The sequence below is a fragment of the Plectropomus leopardus genome, chromosome 18, assembly GCF_026936395.1.
Source record: "Plectropomus leopardus strain MGB_pleo_1.0 chromosome 18, ASM2693639v1, whole genome shotgun sequence".
Lineage (NCBI taxonomy): Eukaryota > Metazoa > Chordata > Actinopteri > Perciformes > Serranidae > Plectropomus > Plectropomus leopardus.
Window position 1 is genome coordinate 14,834,006 of NC_142193.1, and position 15,946 is coordinate 14,849,951.

Below are 15,946 nucleotides of genomic sequence, written 5' to 3' on the forward strand. Positions count from 1 at the left end.
AAGCACAACAGTTGTTCCCGAAGGAAGAAAATGTTCTCCAAAAGAAAAAGAGGACCACATTAATACTGAGCCCTCTTGAACACATAGCTGATTGCTTTTTATAGAGGGCACCGTGTCAGCTTATTGTTTTACATAAACTTATTCCAAAGCTACCAAGAAGAGACGGCAGAATGAGCTTTCTAAACCCCTCTAACAGCGACTCGTGTTTAAATCAGCTCCCTTTATTTACCATCTGGCTCCGTTAGTCTAATACACTAGAAGAATAGGAGCATAATTGGGGAGAATCCCATCTTCAAGTGCACACTGTGCTCGTATAAAAAGGTATTCCCAGCTGTCTCTGCCTCTAGGAAGATAAAAGACTTACACATCCCCTAGGACCTCACAAAGGAAATGTTTATACCAAAATGTTCCTTCACTCTGCCTCATTCTGATGTAAAGTGTGCCTCATAGATGAGGAAAGGGCTGCATGAATGTGTGCAAACAACACACATACACACATTCATGCATCAGCGCTTACTTGTGCGCACACCTACATTAATACAAAGCTTTATAATAAAGAGTGGTGGTGTTTGAAACTGGTGGGAGGATTATGTAACAAAGCAAAGCCCTGTGCAGCATCATTACGGCACACTCTCCCACTGAGCAGGCCAAAGGTAGCTGACACAGGGCTGACCGCCTTTCTTACACATACTGTACACACACACACACACACACACACACACACACACACACACACACACACACACACACACACACACACACACACACAAAAAAAAAAAAAAAACGCTGACCCACTGCCACTGAATAAACATGGAGAAAATACATCCAGTTACGGAACATAAAGCATTGGATGATTAGCAATGATTATATAAGAGACATAACTGCAGCAACATGCAGCTGAGGGGAAGAGCAGAGAAAAAGAAAACAGCGAGGTAGTTTCTTCCTTCATCTCTTCCCATTGTTGCTAAATTTGTCATCCCAGTTCTCTTGTACTACATTGTTACCCTAATTGTGGCAGCTAATTGGGAAATGGGGCCAGGAGGCACTTGAAGTTGTGTGACAGGAAGAGCAAGAGAGACAGAGAGAAAAACTGAAAAAAAGAAACAGAGAGAAGATCAAGCAAGTGATTGAGTAGAAAATTGCAAATATTTCAGAAATTACGAGCAAAGGTGTACAGGCAATCATTTGCTGTGTTTCTCCTCCTATTTCAGCACTCCTCCGTATCATCTTTCACTTAAAGAAATAATAAAATAATAAATGTGTCATGGCTGAAGTGTAATCATTTTCCTTTCCAGGGACAGAGAAGCTGTCCATTTTGCGACTGCCTACACGAGGACTGAATGAATTCATTATCAGCACTCGGGGCAAAAAATTAAAGCAGACAATTAAAAAGAGGGCAGAGAAATGCCTCCTACAAAATGAATCAAATCTGTTTGACACCAATTTGTGCTGCGAGGAGAGACGGGGAGAATGTGGAGAACTTCGGGAGCATGAGCATAAAGGCTGGAGATAAGGGAAAACATGGCATTAAAATGAATTTCTCCACAGCGTGGAAGTAGCAATTGAATCAAGGTCAGTGAGTGAATATGAAATGGATTGTTGATTCAAACTATGGGGCGAAGCACCCCCCCCACACACACCACACTCACTCTGCTATCATGCATACACACACAGCAGCTAATGACATGCAAAGGGAGTAATTTCAAAGTAACACCAGCTGATTAGAACCGGGGGGAATCACGCGCAATCAGAAGCCAGGATGCCATCATCTGTTCCTTCACGCCTTCCCCTCACTCCTTCCTCCTCATTCCCTCTTCTACATGGCAACTAGCCACAGGCCTGAAAATGCCCAGGATCAGATGTAGCCACCAATTACTGTATCTGTAAGGACTGTAAGGGCACGTCCTGTGGTCACAGGCAGTGAGAAGGAATGTAAAGAGGATAATGTGCGGATGGAATTATGACAATCAGTCCTTTCTTTCCTAATAAGGAACAGTGTGAGTTTATGAGGGGTGTCAATCAGCTGGATGACTGGCTAAGACCTTAAGTATAAACTAATTACTGTTCCGAGAAAAAAATAGTCAGGTTGCAGTGTAATCTCCTGTCTGGTTGACCCCGCTGATGAGGAACAAGAAAGGACCGCGAAGAGACACTTCAGGGTCTGAGCGTCTCACTACCTCGGCTATGCAGCGTCCTGGGGGAAACCCTGTGTTAATGTGTTAACATACTGCAGAAGGCTTCAACATAACATCTACAGAAAAAAAACCCTGCTAATTGTGCTTTGTAATGCTTTGATATTATTATGTGAAGCTAAAAGGATAAAGCTAGTGGCATTTCTTGTGGAGTGTTTACTAAAAAGAAACACGGTAAGCCAGGGTAAAAGCAGAAAACACTCTGATCCATTTTTTGTCCCGTTAACAGTTTTAAAAATTAACTTTGCAATGCAAACATGTGCACAAGTAATTAAGGACAAAGTTAAATTTAATGCCACTTAATTTTGCCTTGGGCCAAGTGAAAAGTATGTATGTTGTTGCAAAATCTATTGCTCTGCAAGTAACGCACTGCAGGTCAGTCGACACCAAAATTCTTTGGGGAAAAAAGTGCAATTTATTTGGACTTTGCTGCAGTAGACTGGCAACTGTACTCCATACAGATGAGTGTATAGTATGTGGTTGGGGTCTTAAACCACATCTCAAACATCCAAACCTTTCCACTCACCAGCTTTCTTTTTTAGTTGTTGTGCCATTGCCATGTACTCAGATCAGCCTGTCAAATATACATGATTCTGCCACCAGGAGCATATGAGAAATATCAGAATTAGTAAGTGCACATGTTAAAATAAATGAAATAAATGAAAAATGAAAAACATACAATGGAGTTCAGATTTTTTTGTGATTTGTATTAAAACATGGTATAAAAAGGCACATACGGGGGCGTCGGGGGCTGATTGGATAAAGCAGGCGTCCCATGAATGAAGGCAGTGTCCTCGCCGCAGCGGCCTCGGGTTTGAGTTCTGCTCAAGGCCCTTTGCTGCATGTCGTCCCCTCTCTCTCTCGCCCCCTTTCACGCTATTGATCTGCCCTACCTAATAAAGGCTAAAGTGCTAAAAAATCTTTATCTTAATCTTAAAAAAAAAAAGAAAGAAAAGCACATACAGGCTATTTAACTATTAAATAATAATAATAATTATAATGAATTACTGGATATAGAGAGTACACTTTTTTTTCACTGGGTATCAGACACTTAATGTAATACTTTCTAAGACCTTTTCAAGACGATTTTTTACCAAATTTATGACTGTTGCTTGGACAAATAATCGTTTTCTTACTTAAGCATTGCAGGTACTGTAAATATAGAGGTAAGAAGTATGTATGTAGTCCTGTGCAGAGGGGACGTTTATGTAGGAATGGTAAATGGTAAATGGTCCTGCACTTGTATAGCGCTTTTCTAGTCACACTACATGTCACATTCACCCATTCATACACAATTTCATACGCTGAAGGCCAAGACTACTGTAAAAAGTAGCAGTAGTAGTAGTACAATTCAATTTTGAAGACACTGTGAGAGCAATGTGGGATTCAGTATCTTGCCCAAGGATACTTCGACATGCGGATATTAAGGAACCAGCAGGGATCGAACCGCAAACCTGCTGATTGATAGACAACCTGCTTGACCACCTGAGCCACAACCACCCCAAATATGGCCATTATTGTGAGTTAGGTGAATCAATCATTCATTCATTCATTCATTCATTCATTCATTCATTCATTCATTCATTCATTCAGTAAACAGGTAAGTGCAAGTCCCAAGTAAAAAGACAGCATTGGGATCAGTGGTAGGTTTAAAGATTTGTTACATGAGAAATTTGAACTTTCACACAGAAGAGCTTAACTAGTTTGACAAACAAAAAATAAATTTAAAGATAGATAACTGAAATTAGATAAAATGCTTGCTGCAATTAAAACTTCACAAATTCAATTTTAAAACTATTTCATGACTTTTAGGGCCTAATATTAAGACTTTTTTAAGAACCTGCAACGTTTTTCAATGTTTTTGTGTACTGACAAAGCAGACAATATGTGGATCAATATTTACAGTTGTTTATTTCTGTTGTCCTTGGTTCTTCTCCCATTAGAGTTATTAAGAGGCCGCTCACAGCTCATAATAAAAGTGTTCATATAACTGAGAATGTCAGACTTGCATGATATATTGGAAGGACAACAGTCACTTGTGAGAGGTTGCATTCCACACAAATCTTGTTACATTTCACCAGAAGAATGCCAATTTAATTTAAAAGTTCATGCTCAAAAATAAACTCTAGTCAGTGTTTTGACTTTTCCTCATAAGGGGTGTTGGCAAGTTTCAAAATCTTAGATTTTTACATCAACATCAGTTCCCTGCAAATTATTTTCACGAGTTGTCGAGGGGACCACACAGCAGGACATGTAGGGTTCAAGCAGTCTACAAACTCACCGCGGAGCTACTGCACAAGTGACGGGAACACAGCCAACTTCTTACTGCAACACAGCTAAAAGACAGGTTGGAGAACTTTCTTAAATACACTCATCCATAGAGAAAACACACACTGATTGCCACATGGTTGTTTCCGAGCAAATTTCAGGTATAAACTATGAGTAGATGCCAAAAAGTAGTTTGTCCTCCTTGCATACCTGAAGCCTTACTAATACTGCAGTGGGCACAGCATGTGCTTTCAGCAGAAGCCAGGGTGAACATCAAATCCAAGAATACCACGTGAATATGTGTCCTTTCCAAGTTGTAGGGAGGAGAGCAAACTTTTAAACATCGTGAGCTGAGAGAAGACTAAACAATTTGATAGCAACTCTTGTGTTCTTTTGTTGTAAAGGTGTACAGAGTATGTTGTTGCACATCTGTCATGTCAAACACAGACAGCGAACCATAGGTGTTCTAACCGACAAATCTTTGTTGATGCAGCAAATACTGACAGTTTCAGCACTTGCTGAAGATAATGATGTTGCTCATTTCATGTTAACACAAACTGAACAAAATATGTTATGCTAACATGTCAGATTGATGATCTTTTAAGTTTTCTTAAATTTAACAGTGCATCTTAAAACAGAGCACAATGGAATTATTTTCTGTTAGGATCAGCATGCGGTAAGGTTTGGTCTCCTCTGACTTTGATAAATAACTTGACTTGAGAATTATTCCTGCGGAGTGTAACAGACAGTGAAAATAAAAAGCTGGCCTATTTTGATCTTCTTGTCCAGCTCGAGCAACATTAAGCGCTACTTATTACTGCTTATTAGTAGCAGGGATCCAATTACACGGCCACAGAAGTCATACTAAAACTCATGACCGAGCAGAGTCTCAAAGAGAACCAAGATAAATATATAAGCACTTCAGTGTCAGTTTAAAGGGTAAGTTTGGTATTGTTCACCCTAGACCCTATTTTCTCCAAATTCAGTGACTAAGTGGGAACAATAATTTTTTTAATTGGTCCAATATTGAGGGAGACCGCTGCAAGCTGCAGCCACAAAACAGGCAGCAATGTAACCATTTGGGGCATTTTTCACTGTCAATTTCTACCCACCAAAAGTGCTTGTTTTAGCCCCTGTTCAGGTTATTCTGTTTAACCAGAAACAGCCCAGAATTTGCTATTGCCAAATCTTCCAGACTCCATGTAAATAAAACCGTATTTTATCATTGAGAGGCACACCTCCGTTCATCTTTCCACTGTTTCAACATTCACCAGCTCTGGTTTAGTTGAAATAAACCCTTAATTTGTCCGGTTGGACATGAAAATATGCTGGCTCTATACATGCTAAAATTGCTGTTAATTTAAATAAATCTGGTGGAATTGGTGATGGCAATTTCGGGACCATTTCAAGTTGTTAGACACTTAGATTAGTAATCTGAGCCTGTCACTGGCAGACAAAAGCACTTTTAGTTAACATAAACTCGCAGTGCAAATATGCCCCTGTTTCACTGATGCAGGCTGCAACGCTCTTGCTTAGTACTGAACCAATTTTTTAAAAAAAAGTTGTTTCCATTTGTCATTTAGACACAAAAACATAAGAAAACAGAGTTCAGATTTGAAAAGACCAAACTTACCCTTTAAGTTTATAATTCTTCTGGTTCTTCTGCACTGTTGCTTATGCAAATGTGACTATAATTATAACAGTAGAAGATTCTGGTCCCCAATAATGTGTCTTCGTGACTAATGTTGTCAGACAAGAGTTATGCTAAACAAGTTATCTGTTGAATGCATGCAAGATGATGCATCACCATCACCCTAAATCTTAAATCCCGTCACATGCTCTTTCCTGTCTTTGCCATGCGCACACGCCTCATTATCGGGACTGTGTGACACGTGAAAGGGTAAATGTTTATCATCTGTGATAATCTTTGGGAACTTGCAATGCCAAAGGTAAGTATCAGCTGTATCTGTTAACTTCATCAAAATCAGCAACACATCAAGAACAACGCATACCACATCACTTGAGTAAAATGCTTAGTCATGCTACTGGTGCCTCCCACCTCGAAAAAAGAAAGCATTTCTTACACTTTGTTGAATATTTGTCACCAGCTGATACATTATTAGGGTCTTTTAAGGCTGAAATGGTACGATTTTGTGAGATTCAATCACCACTGGACAAGACATGAGGCTTGATGACTCCGCAGTCTACAAGGGATCTCAGGTGAAGTTGGAGGAAAAACCAAGCCACCTCTCATGCAGGTTTCTTGTCCTGCCCCCACCTTCAGACTGCAGTGTCTCCTGCTGCCAGCTCACAACAAATTACTGGCTCACTAGAGACCAACTATTGACTGTGTTTTTTTCTTTGCTGTCATCTACAGCCAGTGTGACCCCCCTCCCCAATTCAGCCCACCATCAGCCACTCAACTAACCCAACACAGGCGCTGGTTACCACAGCAACCAAGACCCAGACTTATTTGCTAGCTTTAGTTCTTTGACCAAAACAGCCATTCATTTTGGCAGAGGATAGAAATGCATTACTCTGAAATCCCTCAAAATATTGTTCTAATCAATTGTGAAAGACTCAAAAAGCAGGGAGGTAATAAACAGCCAGCAGAGATTGTTGTTCCTCTAAATGACCATCAAATGAAAAAACAACACACTGTGCAATGACGGACTTCATATCCGTGTGGGTTGGTTAGATAAAGAGGATATCAGCAAATTCACATTTTTCATGCCAGCTTTATAGCTTTCAGAAAGAGTGTTTATGAATTGTGGATGTATTGTGTGAGGGTCCCAGAGCTGACCTCCTCCTTGCAACATTCAGATTTCAACACAGCCCTACACAGACAGAAAACCATGCATCTAGTGCTTAACACATGTAAACTCAAAACACATTTATATCTCCTTTTAAAGTGTCCTGCGGCGCACATCATTCTAAGAGCTCAGTCAATTTGAATGTGACATGTAGTTGGCCATACTTTTCACTCTCTTTTATTTTATCATAATGCACCTCAGTGAGCTTCTGACAAAAATGTATAAAATGATATTTTTTAAAGATTGATTTTTGTCTTTTATTGACAGGAAAGTTTAAGTGTGAAAGGAGGAGAGAGAGGGGATGACATGCAGCAAAGGGCCATGGTTTGGAATTGAACCTGTAGCCGCTGCGGCAAGGATGTAGCCTTTGTACATGGAGAACCCACTCTACCAACTGAGCTACTGGGTGCCCATATAATGTTATTTTTAATTCACCCTTTAAACTAAACTAAAAATGGTCAGGCAGTGCCTACATTGGTATTTGGACTTATTGTGATGTCATTTCTTGGAGTATCTTCAAATGCTCCATGTAAACAGAGTCACGTGGTGGCCCAGGTTCGATTCCAATCTGCAGCCCTTTGCTACATGTCATCCCCATTCTCTGCCATTCTAGCTGTACTACTTTACGGTCAATAAAAGACCAAAAATAATCTTGAAATTGAAAAAATAAATACAAAAATTAGACATGTTCATGTTCATCAGATTTTACTTATTAAAACACATTAGTCCAAAAGATTTCTAAATGTGGAAACATGGAAAAAGTCTTTCTTAACACTCAGCAAATTATTGGAACCATGTACATTTCTTAATTTTCTGAGATAACCAAATTTTTGTGAGCAGAGTGCAAAGGCATTGTGATAGAGTCATCATTCTTTCTTCTGGTGCCACCGTGTTTTTTCATGCAGTTTTGCAACTCATGTAAAGTCGCACAATGACATCATCATGAGCATACAACGTGTGACACGGAAGACAGAAGCCTTAGCTTTCTGCAAAAGTCATGAATGCTCTAGCTATTGTGTTTCTTACTTAAGATCAAATCAAACAGGATCAGGCAAACAACAATGTCCAACTGGATGTCCGTTTTTAAATGGTTAGTAGAGACTTTGTCCAAAGGCAATCATAAATCATAGAAATGCATTTTGAATTCACATTTTGAAAAAGAAATTATAAATAAACTGGAAGTCTGATGCTGCTGTAACAATGAGCGTGTCAGTTGCACTAGTCACTTTACATCCCAATGGCAAAGTTTTCCTGCATGTAAATGTCTTCACCAAAAGGAACATTAAAACCACGTGGGCATGCAAACCGAATTTCCTGCTTTCTGCACAATACCATGACTGGTGTGGGTCTCAGAGAAACTGTGGTTGCCGGCTCAGCAAGCCCAGTGGGTGGAGTGTGGCCAATGCTACTGAAAGTAGCAGCATCTGCCACAGAGACATACAGTAACACTAGCCACAGGCATCTTAACTGTAACCCGTGACCCATAAATGTAAGGCCATTGTCCACTGCCACAGCACTAACTGAAATGTTCTGTCTCCTCTTCTGTGTGTCTCTTTCAGTCTGTGTAATTACAGCTTCACCCTCCACAATAATTAGGGACTATTTCAACAAGGATGTGGAATGTCTCCATCTATTTTTCCTTCTCTTCATCTCCTCTGTCTTCCACCCCCACAATAAAGCATTTCAAGGCTTCCTATAATGCAAAAAAAATTCTTATGTATCAGTTTTTTGTGACAGATAAGTAATATTTTGGACGATCGCCACGTTAACAAGGTGACTTGAAAATCAACCTTTCCTGTCAGTTCGGCTGTGAAGCTTCTTTGCAGTCAATATAGTGCAGCCTTGGATTCAGCACTGAGCATCTCCAGTCTCTGTCCTTGAAAAAAAAACAGTGATGAGTAAAAGAAAAGAGAGAATGTCTCTAAACCATCCGCCCCCGGACGTGCAGAGAAGGTGGGTGTGTGGAGCAATAGTCCTCTCTCTGCATCGCAGTCAAAGGCACAGGGAACAAATGTGCTGTTCCACAGGCAATGAATGTTATGATATCTCCTGCAGTGCATAATGCAATCTTTTCAAGGCCCCGGGCTCCAGCAGGCATAAACTTGTTGAAACACTATATTCTGGAGGCAGATGTTCAGGAGCTGAAGTCATTTAAAACTCCATTAAATCGCATATTATAAGGCAAGTGGCACCTGATGTGATATACTCCTAGAGAAAAGGTAAATAAAGTGATGGATAGCATCATCCTTCAAGTGACTCTGGTTCAGATGACTTCTTGATGCAAGACCACACAGTGCTGTATATAAAGCAGACAGGGCTGGTTTACACTGGACCCCATTTTGCACCAATTACCACAGGTTCAACATCTCCCTTTCATCTCTGTCTGAAACAAAATCCATTGCTTTCCTCCCTCTCCCTCGCCTTCCCCAGCCCTTCACCAACTGCAAATCTTTTAGCACAATGATATGACAGAAACACATAAGAATAATGGCACGTTGTTGCTAAGAGACCACCTGTTCAGATCTCCCACATGAGATTGTGGAGAAACTGTAGTCCTCTTATCATTTTTCAGAATATCATTCATTCGAGTGTAGTGAATGTCACGACAATAATGCAACAGAGAGAAACTATTATGTAACAGGGCATCTTTTAGCCAAAAAACTGATTTCAGATGTTGTTGCTTTTTCAGCAGTGTAAATGCAGGAGCATCATGACACAGTGATGATCCTTTAATAACCCAAGAGTATCAGTATCATCCCTGATCCAGTTAACGTCAAACAACTCTTTTGCCTTTTTACATAACAGCTATTTGAGAAAATGGTATCCGCTGTTTTCCAGGCTGTGTTGACAAAAAGGGAGTGGTGCTGCATGGGAAAATGAGTGTTGTCCTGAGGGCTGGTAGAGACGAGACACGCCCTTCTATTCCTTACCTGCTAGGGTGTGTTCAAAACCTGCACTGCATGTATCAGCCACAAAACATACAACACTTCCTGTGACAAAGACTTTGAATAAATACAAGTAAAAGCTATATTGTTGCTAAAGGGTGTGTTCAACCGCCTCTTGCTTTGGTGCAAGCTTCCACAACTTTTGGCATAAAAGTTTACTGCAAAAATGGTAGCAATTAAGCAGTTTCATTACTGAAACCTTTTCTTACTGAAACCTAAAAGTGCTGCATGAAACTCAGGAGTAGGTTTGGGCGGTATCTATTTTTTCATACCTTCATATCTTCCTGGAATTTAACCAGGGTTTATGACAGTATGAGTTTGCAGTGCTACCCCTCCTTTTACCTCTCTATTACCAAAACGTAGACCTCTGTGTCACAGAACCTGTTGGGAGTTTTTTTAGCATGCCCATGTTACCAGCTTAGAGCAGCCACACTGACAGCGTGAGCAGTGCTGCTACGGCAAAACTACAGAAACAGAGTCTTGCTGATTTTTTTCAGTGTGATGTATGTGGTTTTCAGCAAAAATAGACAGTGAAAATAGGTTTTTGATAATTATATTGACACTATAATAGAGTTTCCTACAGTTTAAATGTGTTAACCTGACACAGACATACAAATGTATGTTTTAAACAACCTTTCCTGTTTCAAAATAAAAGCCCTGAAAGGGTTTCAGCTGACAGAATCCCTTCAGTTGTTGACACAAGGCATTTTATTGTGAAACATTTGCAAGACCGTGTTGGTGACATTGCAATAGCTTGCACAGCATTATAAATAAGTGGAGTATGTGCTTTCAGTTGTGGAAATACAGCAGTTATAACAGCAGGCAGCTCTGCAGCAGCGCTGCAACAATGAACGCTGCCAATGTGAATTCACACTGCTCACGCATACGGTGTGGTGCAGGCGTAACCTCCAGGGCGTGTGATGTGCACTGCATGCAAAACATCCTCAATACAGCCTCTCCAGTATGACGTTAATAGAAAGATGAGGGTCAGTATTTTTGATAGTATTTAAAATGATACTGTCGAGATTTCTAAACACCCTTTTTTACCGTAATACCACCCATGCCTAGTCTGGAGAAAGATGGTTGATTGGTGGTTCAGTCTGAGTACTATTTGTATTTGACAACCTGGGAATGAGAGTGAACAATCAAATATGTTTGTCCAGAGTTACATACAGCTCCTTTAACACACAGCCCCATTCTTCTCCAGCCTCTAGTCTCATTAATCTGTTTGTTCACTTCAGTGTCTCCTCCCCCCCGAAGCCAGGTCGGCGCTCAGACTTCATCCACCGGCATGTTAAGAGGCTTGACCCGGGGCGCCACCTCTCCCAGACACCCAGCAACAAGGCCAGCTGGTGGACAAGACTGTGGCGCGCACACACAAACACACGAGCATAGAGTGTCAGTCTTAAGTATCTGTCTCACCCCGTCAGCGCGGGAATGACTAGATGCCAATCGTCACGTCTGGAACTGTATGTCTATGTGAGGGAGGAGAAGTGGAGTGAGTCAGAGAGGATCACGCTGGGATTGCTGGGTTTTACCAGGTTGACTCCCCTGTTGATTAAGATAAAGTCATCTGTAGAAACTAAGGAGTGCCTATGGCCTTTACCAAAGGCTCGCAGTGAGATGCTGAATCTCCAGTCTCGCCCTCACCGTGCTTACAGTCCCAGCCCAGTTAAACACACACACTCAACTGGGCTAACATGAGTCACAGCGGTGCAGTTACCCCCCTCTCCTCCCCTGCGATTACTCAGTATCTGGCCAGCTGCTGGCTGCGAAGACTTTGCAGATGCCGTATGTTTTTACATCTCCTCTTCATCAGGTCTGCTTGCATACAAAGCAGACAAACACAATTACTGTCCACAGAGGCATTTAATTTGTATCGAGGAGAGAAATGGGCAGGGTTACAGCCGGCAGCCAGTGTTGTGGAAGTCTCATTTGCTTTCCCCAAAGTTATTGTTAGGTGACTGGCTGTTGGAGCTTTTCCAACAGTTGGAGGTGCATGACAGTCTCCATAATCGTCAATTAGCAACTGCATTATAAAATGGTGAAAAAGAACAAAATGACAAAGGTACAACACTGTGAACATCAATATTGAGTTTTACTCTGCACTATATAAAAGGGAGTCTTCACTTAAAATATCAACATCACTTTAGGTGTACGCTTTATAAAGATTATTTTCACTGCTTTCTATGAATGTCAGACAGCAATTTCCAACAGGAATTTGATCCATCTTTAAAGCCAGACCACATTGACAAAAACACAGTAGCTGCTGGTCTACCGCTGGCTCAATCATTTAGTTTATTTATGTTATTGTACTTTAGCATTTGTTTGGATTCCCCACAGTCACACATAAACACACACTAACTAACTGACCAAGGCAGCAGTAGACAAACAGCTCCTGTGTTAAGGGAGCTAAAATTACTGTTTTTCTCAATGGAGTCTGGTGGCCGTATAGATGACAAACTGAAGCCATTATTGGCCTCTGCATTGAAAACTGCTGTCTGACAGAAAGGTAAAGCGGTGAAAATACTTGAAGTGGCTAAAATACCCTTTGTTGCTTACCCTCATCCACAGCAGTAATTTCCTTAGTTTCCTAATTGGACCTGCTTCTCAGAACTTTTGTGCCAACAGAAATCTGCAACATGTTATACACTACATATGGAAAAGTAATACATATAATGCCATTTAAAAAAATTGGTAATAAACTATCCCTTTAAGAAATATCCAAACATTGCGCCTTGTTGTCTGTGTCACTAATGATGGTGGTGAACTCTCAGTGTACTTTTACATTTTGGATAAATTTTGCATCTTTTCAACTACTTACATAAGGATTTTTTTAATCTAATTTTAATACTTATGCAACAAGCCTTGCAGCTCCAGTATTCCCTCAATGTGGCTGATAAGTCCATGAAATTAAAGTTAAGTCTGCATTTCAGCCTAAGACGATGAGTCATTTTGCATCCAAACTAATACCAGCAGATTTCAGTGACAAAAACATGCCAATTGCCACCTAATCGCTATAGTAAAACGGCATCATTTAAAAATGAAACAAGTGTGGTTTTGATGATATGAACACCTAAAATCATGCAGTATACTGTGAAAAATTGATGTTTTTCATCACTGAGATATGATGGGAGTCGAGTTGAACTCATCTCTTTAAATATTAAAGCACGCTAAAGAAACTTGCTTTTTGCGCTGCAGGGTTGGTGAAGAAAGCTTCAGAGTGCCAAATAAGCAGCGACTGTGTGACACTCTCTGTGACCTCGTAGCTTTTGACTGGAGGTCAGAACCCCAGAGTGGAAGAGGGACTCTGTCTCTCCTCTCTTCTCCTCTCCACCCACCCGTCAGAGTGCCTGGCTGTCAGGATTCTGACTCCCCCGAGACCGAGCCCTGCTGCTTGACTTTGTGCTCCAATAACCAAGACCATCTATGAAGAGACCCGTCTCCCCCCGAAGAGTTCAAGATCCAAACACCTACAGTGTGTCTATGTTGATTAACCCACATCAGTAGGTGTAAACACTTGGACAAACCCCGACAGAGCATGGCATACAATTCACAATGGAGGATACACTGTAGGCTGTGTGACCAATTCTAGGACAGAAATAGCCACCTGAAACATTTGCTTCCCTTGTTGGGTCTAAAAGAGGCTCCTGTCAGTCTCTGCTCATCTGACCTCCTTTCTGATAGATGTCTATTCCCTGCAGGATAACAAGTAGCTACCCTCTTCCAGTTCTTGGCCTTCGGTATGGGGAACTACAGCTGGTTAGGGGCAGTTAAAAGTACCAATTTGGGTAACTGTGCATTAAAGAATGACTAGGACTCATTAAAAGAGACTTCCTCTAGTATCGGTGAGCTCTAATCAAAACAGAAACCTGGATTGTCACAAGGTGCGGAGCCTTCATAACATGAAGTCTGTTAACATTCCTTCAGCTGAGCGCCTGCACCTCAGAAGCAAAGATTGTGAACTAAAGTCTGGACTAATGAATGACAAAGCAAATGTTGCTGAAACAATTAGTCAATTAATGGATTTCACAATCAGTTTATCAGCAACCATTTTTATAATCAATCCACGGTTTCAGTCATGTATCAAGCAACAAGGAAAAGCGTTAATAGATGACAAATCCCCATATTAACCCCTCATTAGCTGGCTCTTTTTTGGTTTACATCATTGCAAATTGATGTTGGTTTTGGATGCCTGCTTGGACATAACAAGCTATTTGAAAACATCATTTCAGGACCGAGAAATTCTGCTTGACATTTTTCTTCCATGTGACAGATAACATGACCAAATAAATAAACACTAATCTTTAAATGCAGCCAAGACAGCATTCTATTCTTGTTTTACTGAGAATATTTTATGCCCAGGTACCGAGGCTGAACAATTGCATGCAAAGTTCACACAGGTTTTTAAGGCAGAACAGGTTTGAATGTGGAAATCCCTATGGGGCAAATGTTTACTTGTTGCAACAGATAAGCCCAACCTTCCTATGCCAGTCAAACACTGACTTCTGGAATGCAATATGTCCCCATTTCAGCAAGAAAACTAGGCTGCAGAAATCCACTGGTATTTTAGGAATAGCCTACACTACTATCACAGCAGTAGGTGGGCTGTATGAATAAAATATAGGCCTACATGTAGAATAGTGAGTGACTTTGATTTTGTAAGGAGGGGGGTAATTGTAGCTGAGAGGTGTTGCCTCGTGCAGAATTACATGGAGGTGGAACAGACAGCATTTGAGACAACTAGTTTAAAAAAAATCTACCAACTGAGCTACTGCGCCTCTCCCTAAATAGATTATCTAAGCCACACAACAAAAGGCTCAAGATGCGTCTTGGTAAATAAATGATATGTCTAAATCACCGTGGAATTCCACAGTTTGTCTGACAGCTCAACTCATATTATCATGTGCACCTTCCAAACTTTATTCATTAGTTTAACCTTACCTTATAGACATTTTCCGTCAAGCGGTGAACCTCGTCGGTGCGAGACATCGTGAAATCTTCAGCCAGGACCATAAACGGTTTTTTCCCTCAAACGAGTATCCGCGTAAAAGAAGGGGGGACGGGTATAATACACGAGTTCAACCACACAATAGGCGAGGCAACGCGCCCGTGAGAGTGAAACGATGCAACGCTTCCGAAACCCCACTCCAACTAAACACACCTTCCCTGTCCACAGCTGACAGCCCGCTGCTGCCTTCACGGACTCCACCTCAGCGTAGTTTCTCTCAGACATTCAGCAGAAGCGCTCAGAAACACGGTCAGAAATACACAACAAAAAGGACTCTGAAACATTTTAAATTAATTTTATAAATAATACTTTTTTCAATTTAATGTTCATTGTTATTTTTTACAAATTATTAATTGAATGATAAATAATAAATGAATAGCTTTTAATGCACCAATGTGTGCTTTTTCTGCAGAAATGTATGGTGTAGATGCCATTAATCTGTTTTTACAATTTTCCTCTGATGTACCTAAGGTGTTGGCAGCAGTAAAGTGAAGTGTAATTACAAAGTGTTGCGAATGGGTAAGTCTATGCCTAATTCTACAATGTTTATGTGATATAGCCCACTTGAATGTTAATGAAAATGGATGGAGCTAGATAGAGACTTTGAAATGTAAAGGTGAGGGCAGTTTTATAAAGATTCTCGAAACTGACATTATACTACTTTAGGATATTGCACTGATGACATCTTACTAAATCTGATCATAAAAACTATCGTTT

General features: G+C 40.6%; 1 protein-coding gene across 6 annotated transcripts in view; it reads right to left on the minus strand.

Annotated features, from left to right (window-relative positions):
* The window catches only part of baiap2a (BAR/IMD domain containing adaptor protein 2a), a 105,480-nt gene extending 90,084 nt beyond the window's left edge, over positions 1-15,396 (minus strand). For all 6 annotated transcript variants that reach the window (XM_088069448.1, XM_042505890.2, XM_088069447.1 and 3 more), the window contains exon 1: positions 15,163-15,396. In XM_088069448.1, coding sequence (XP_087925574.1) covers positions 15,163-15,234 — 72 coding nt within the window. In that variant the 5' untranslated portion in view covers positions 15,235-15,396. The remainder of the gene's footprint in view (positions 1-15,162) is intronic.
* Between the last annotated feature and the right edge of the window lie 550 nt (positions 15,397-15,946).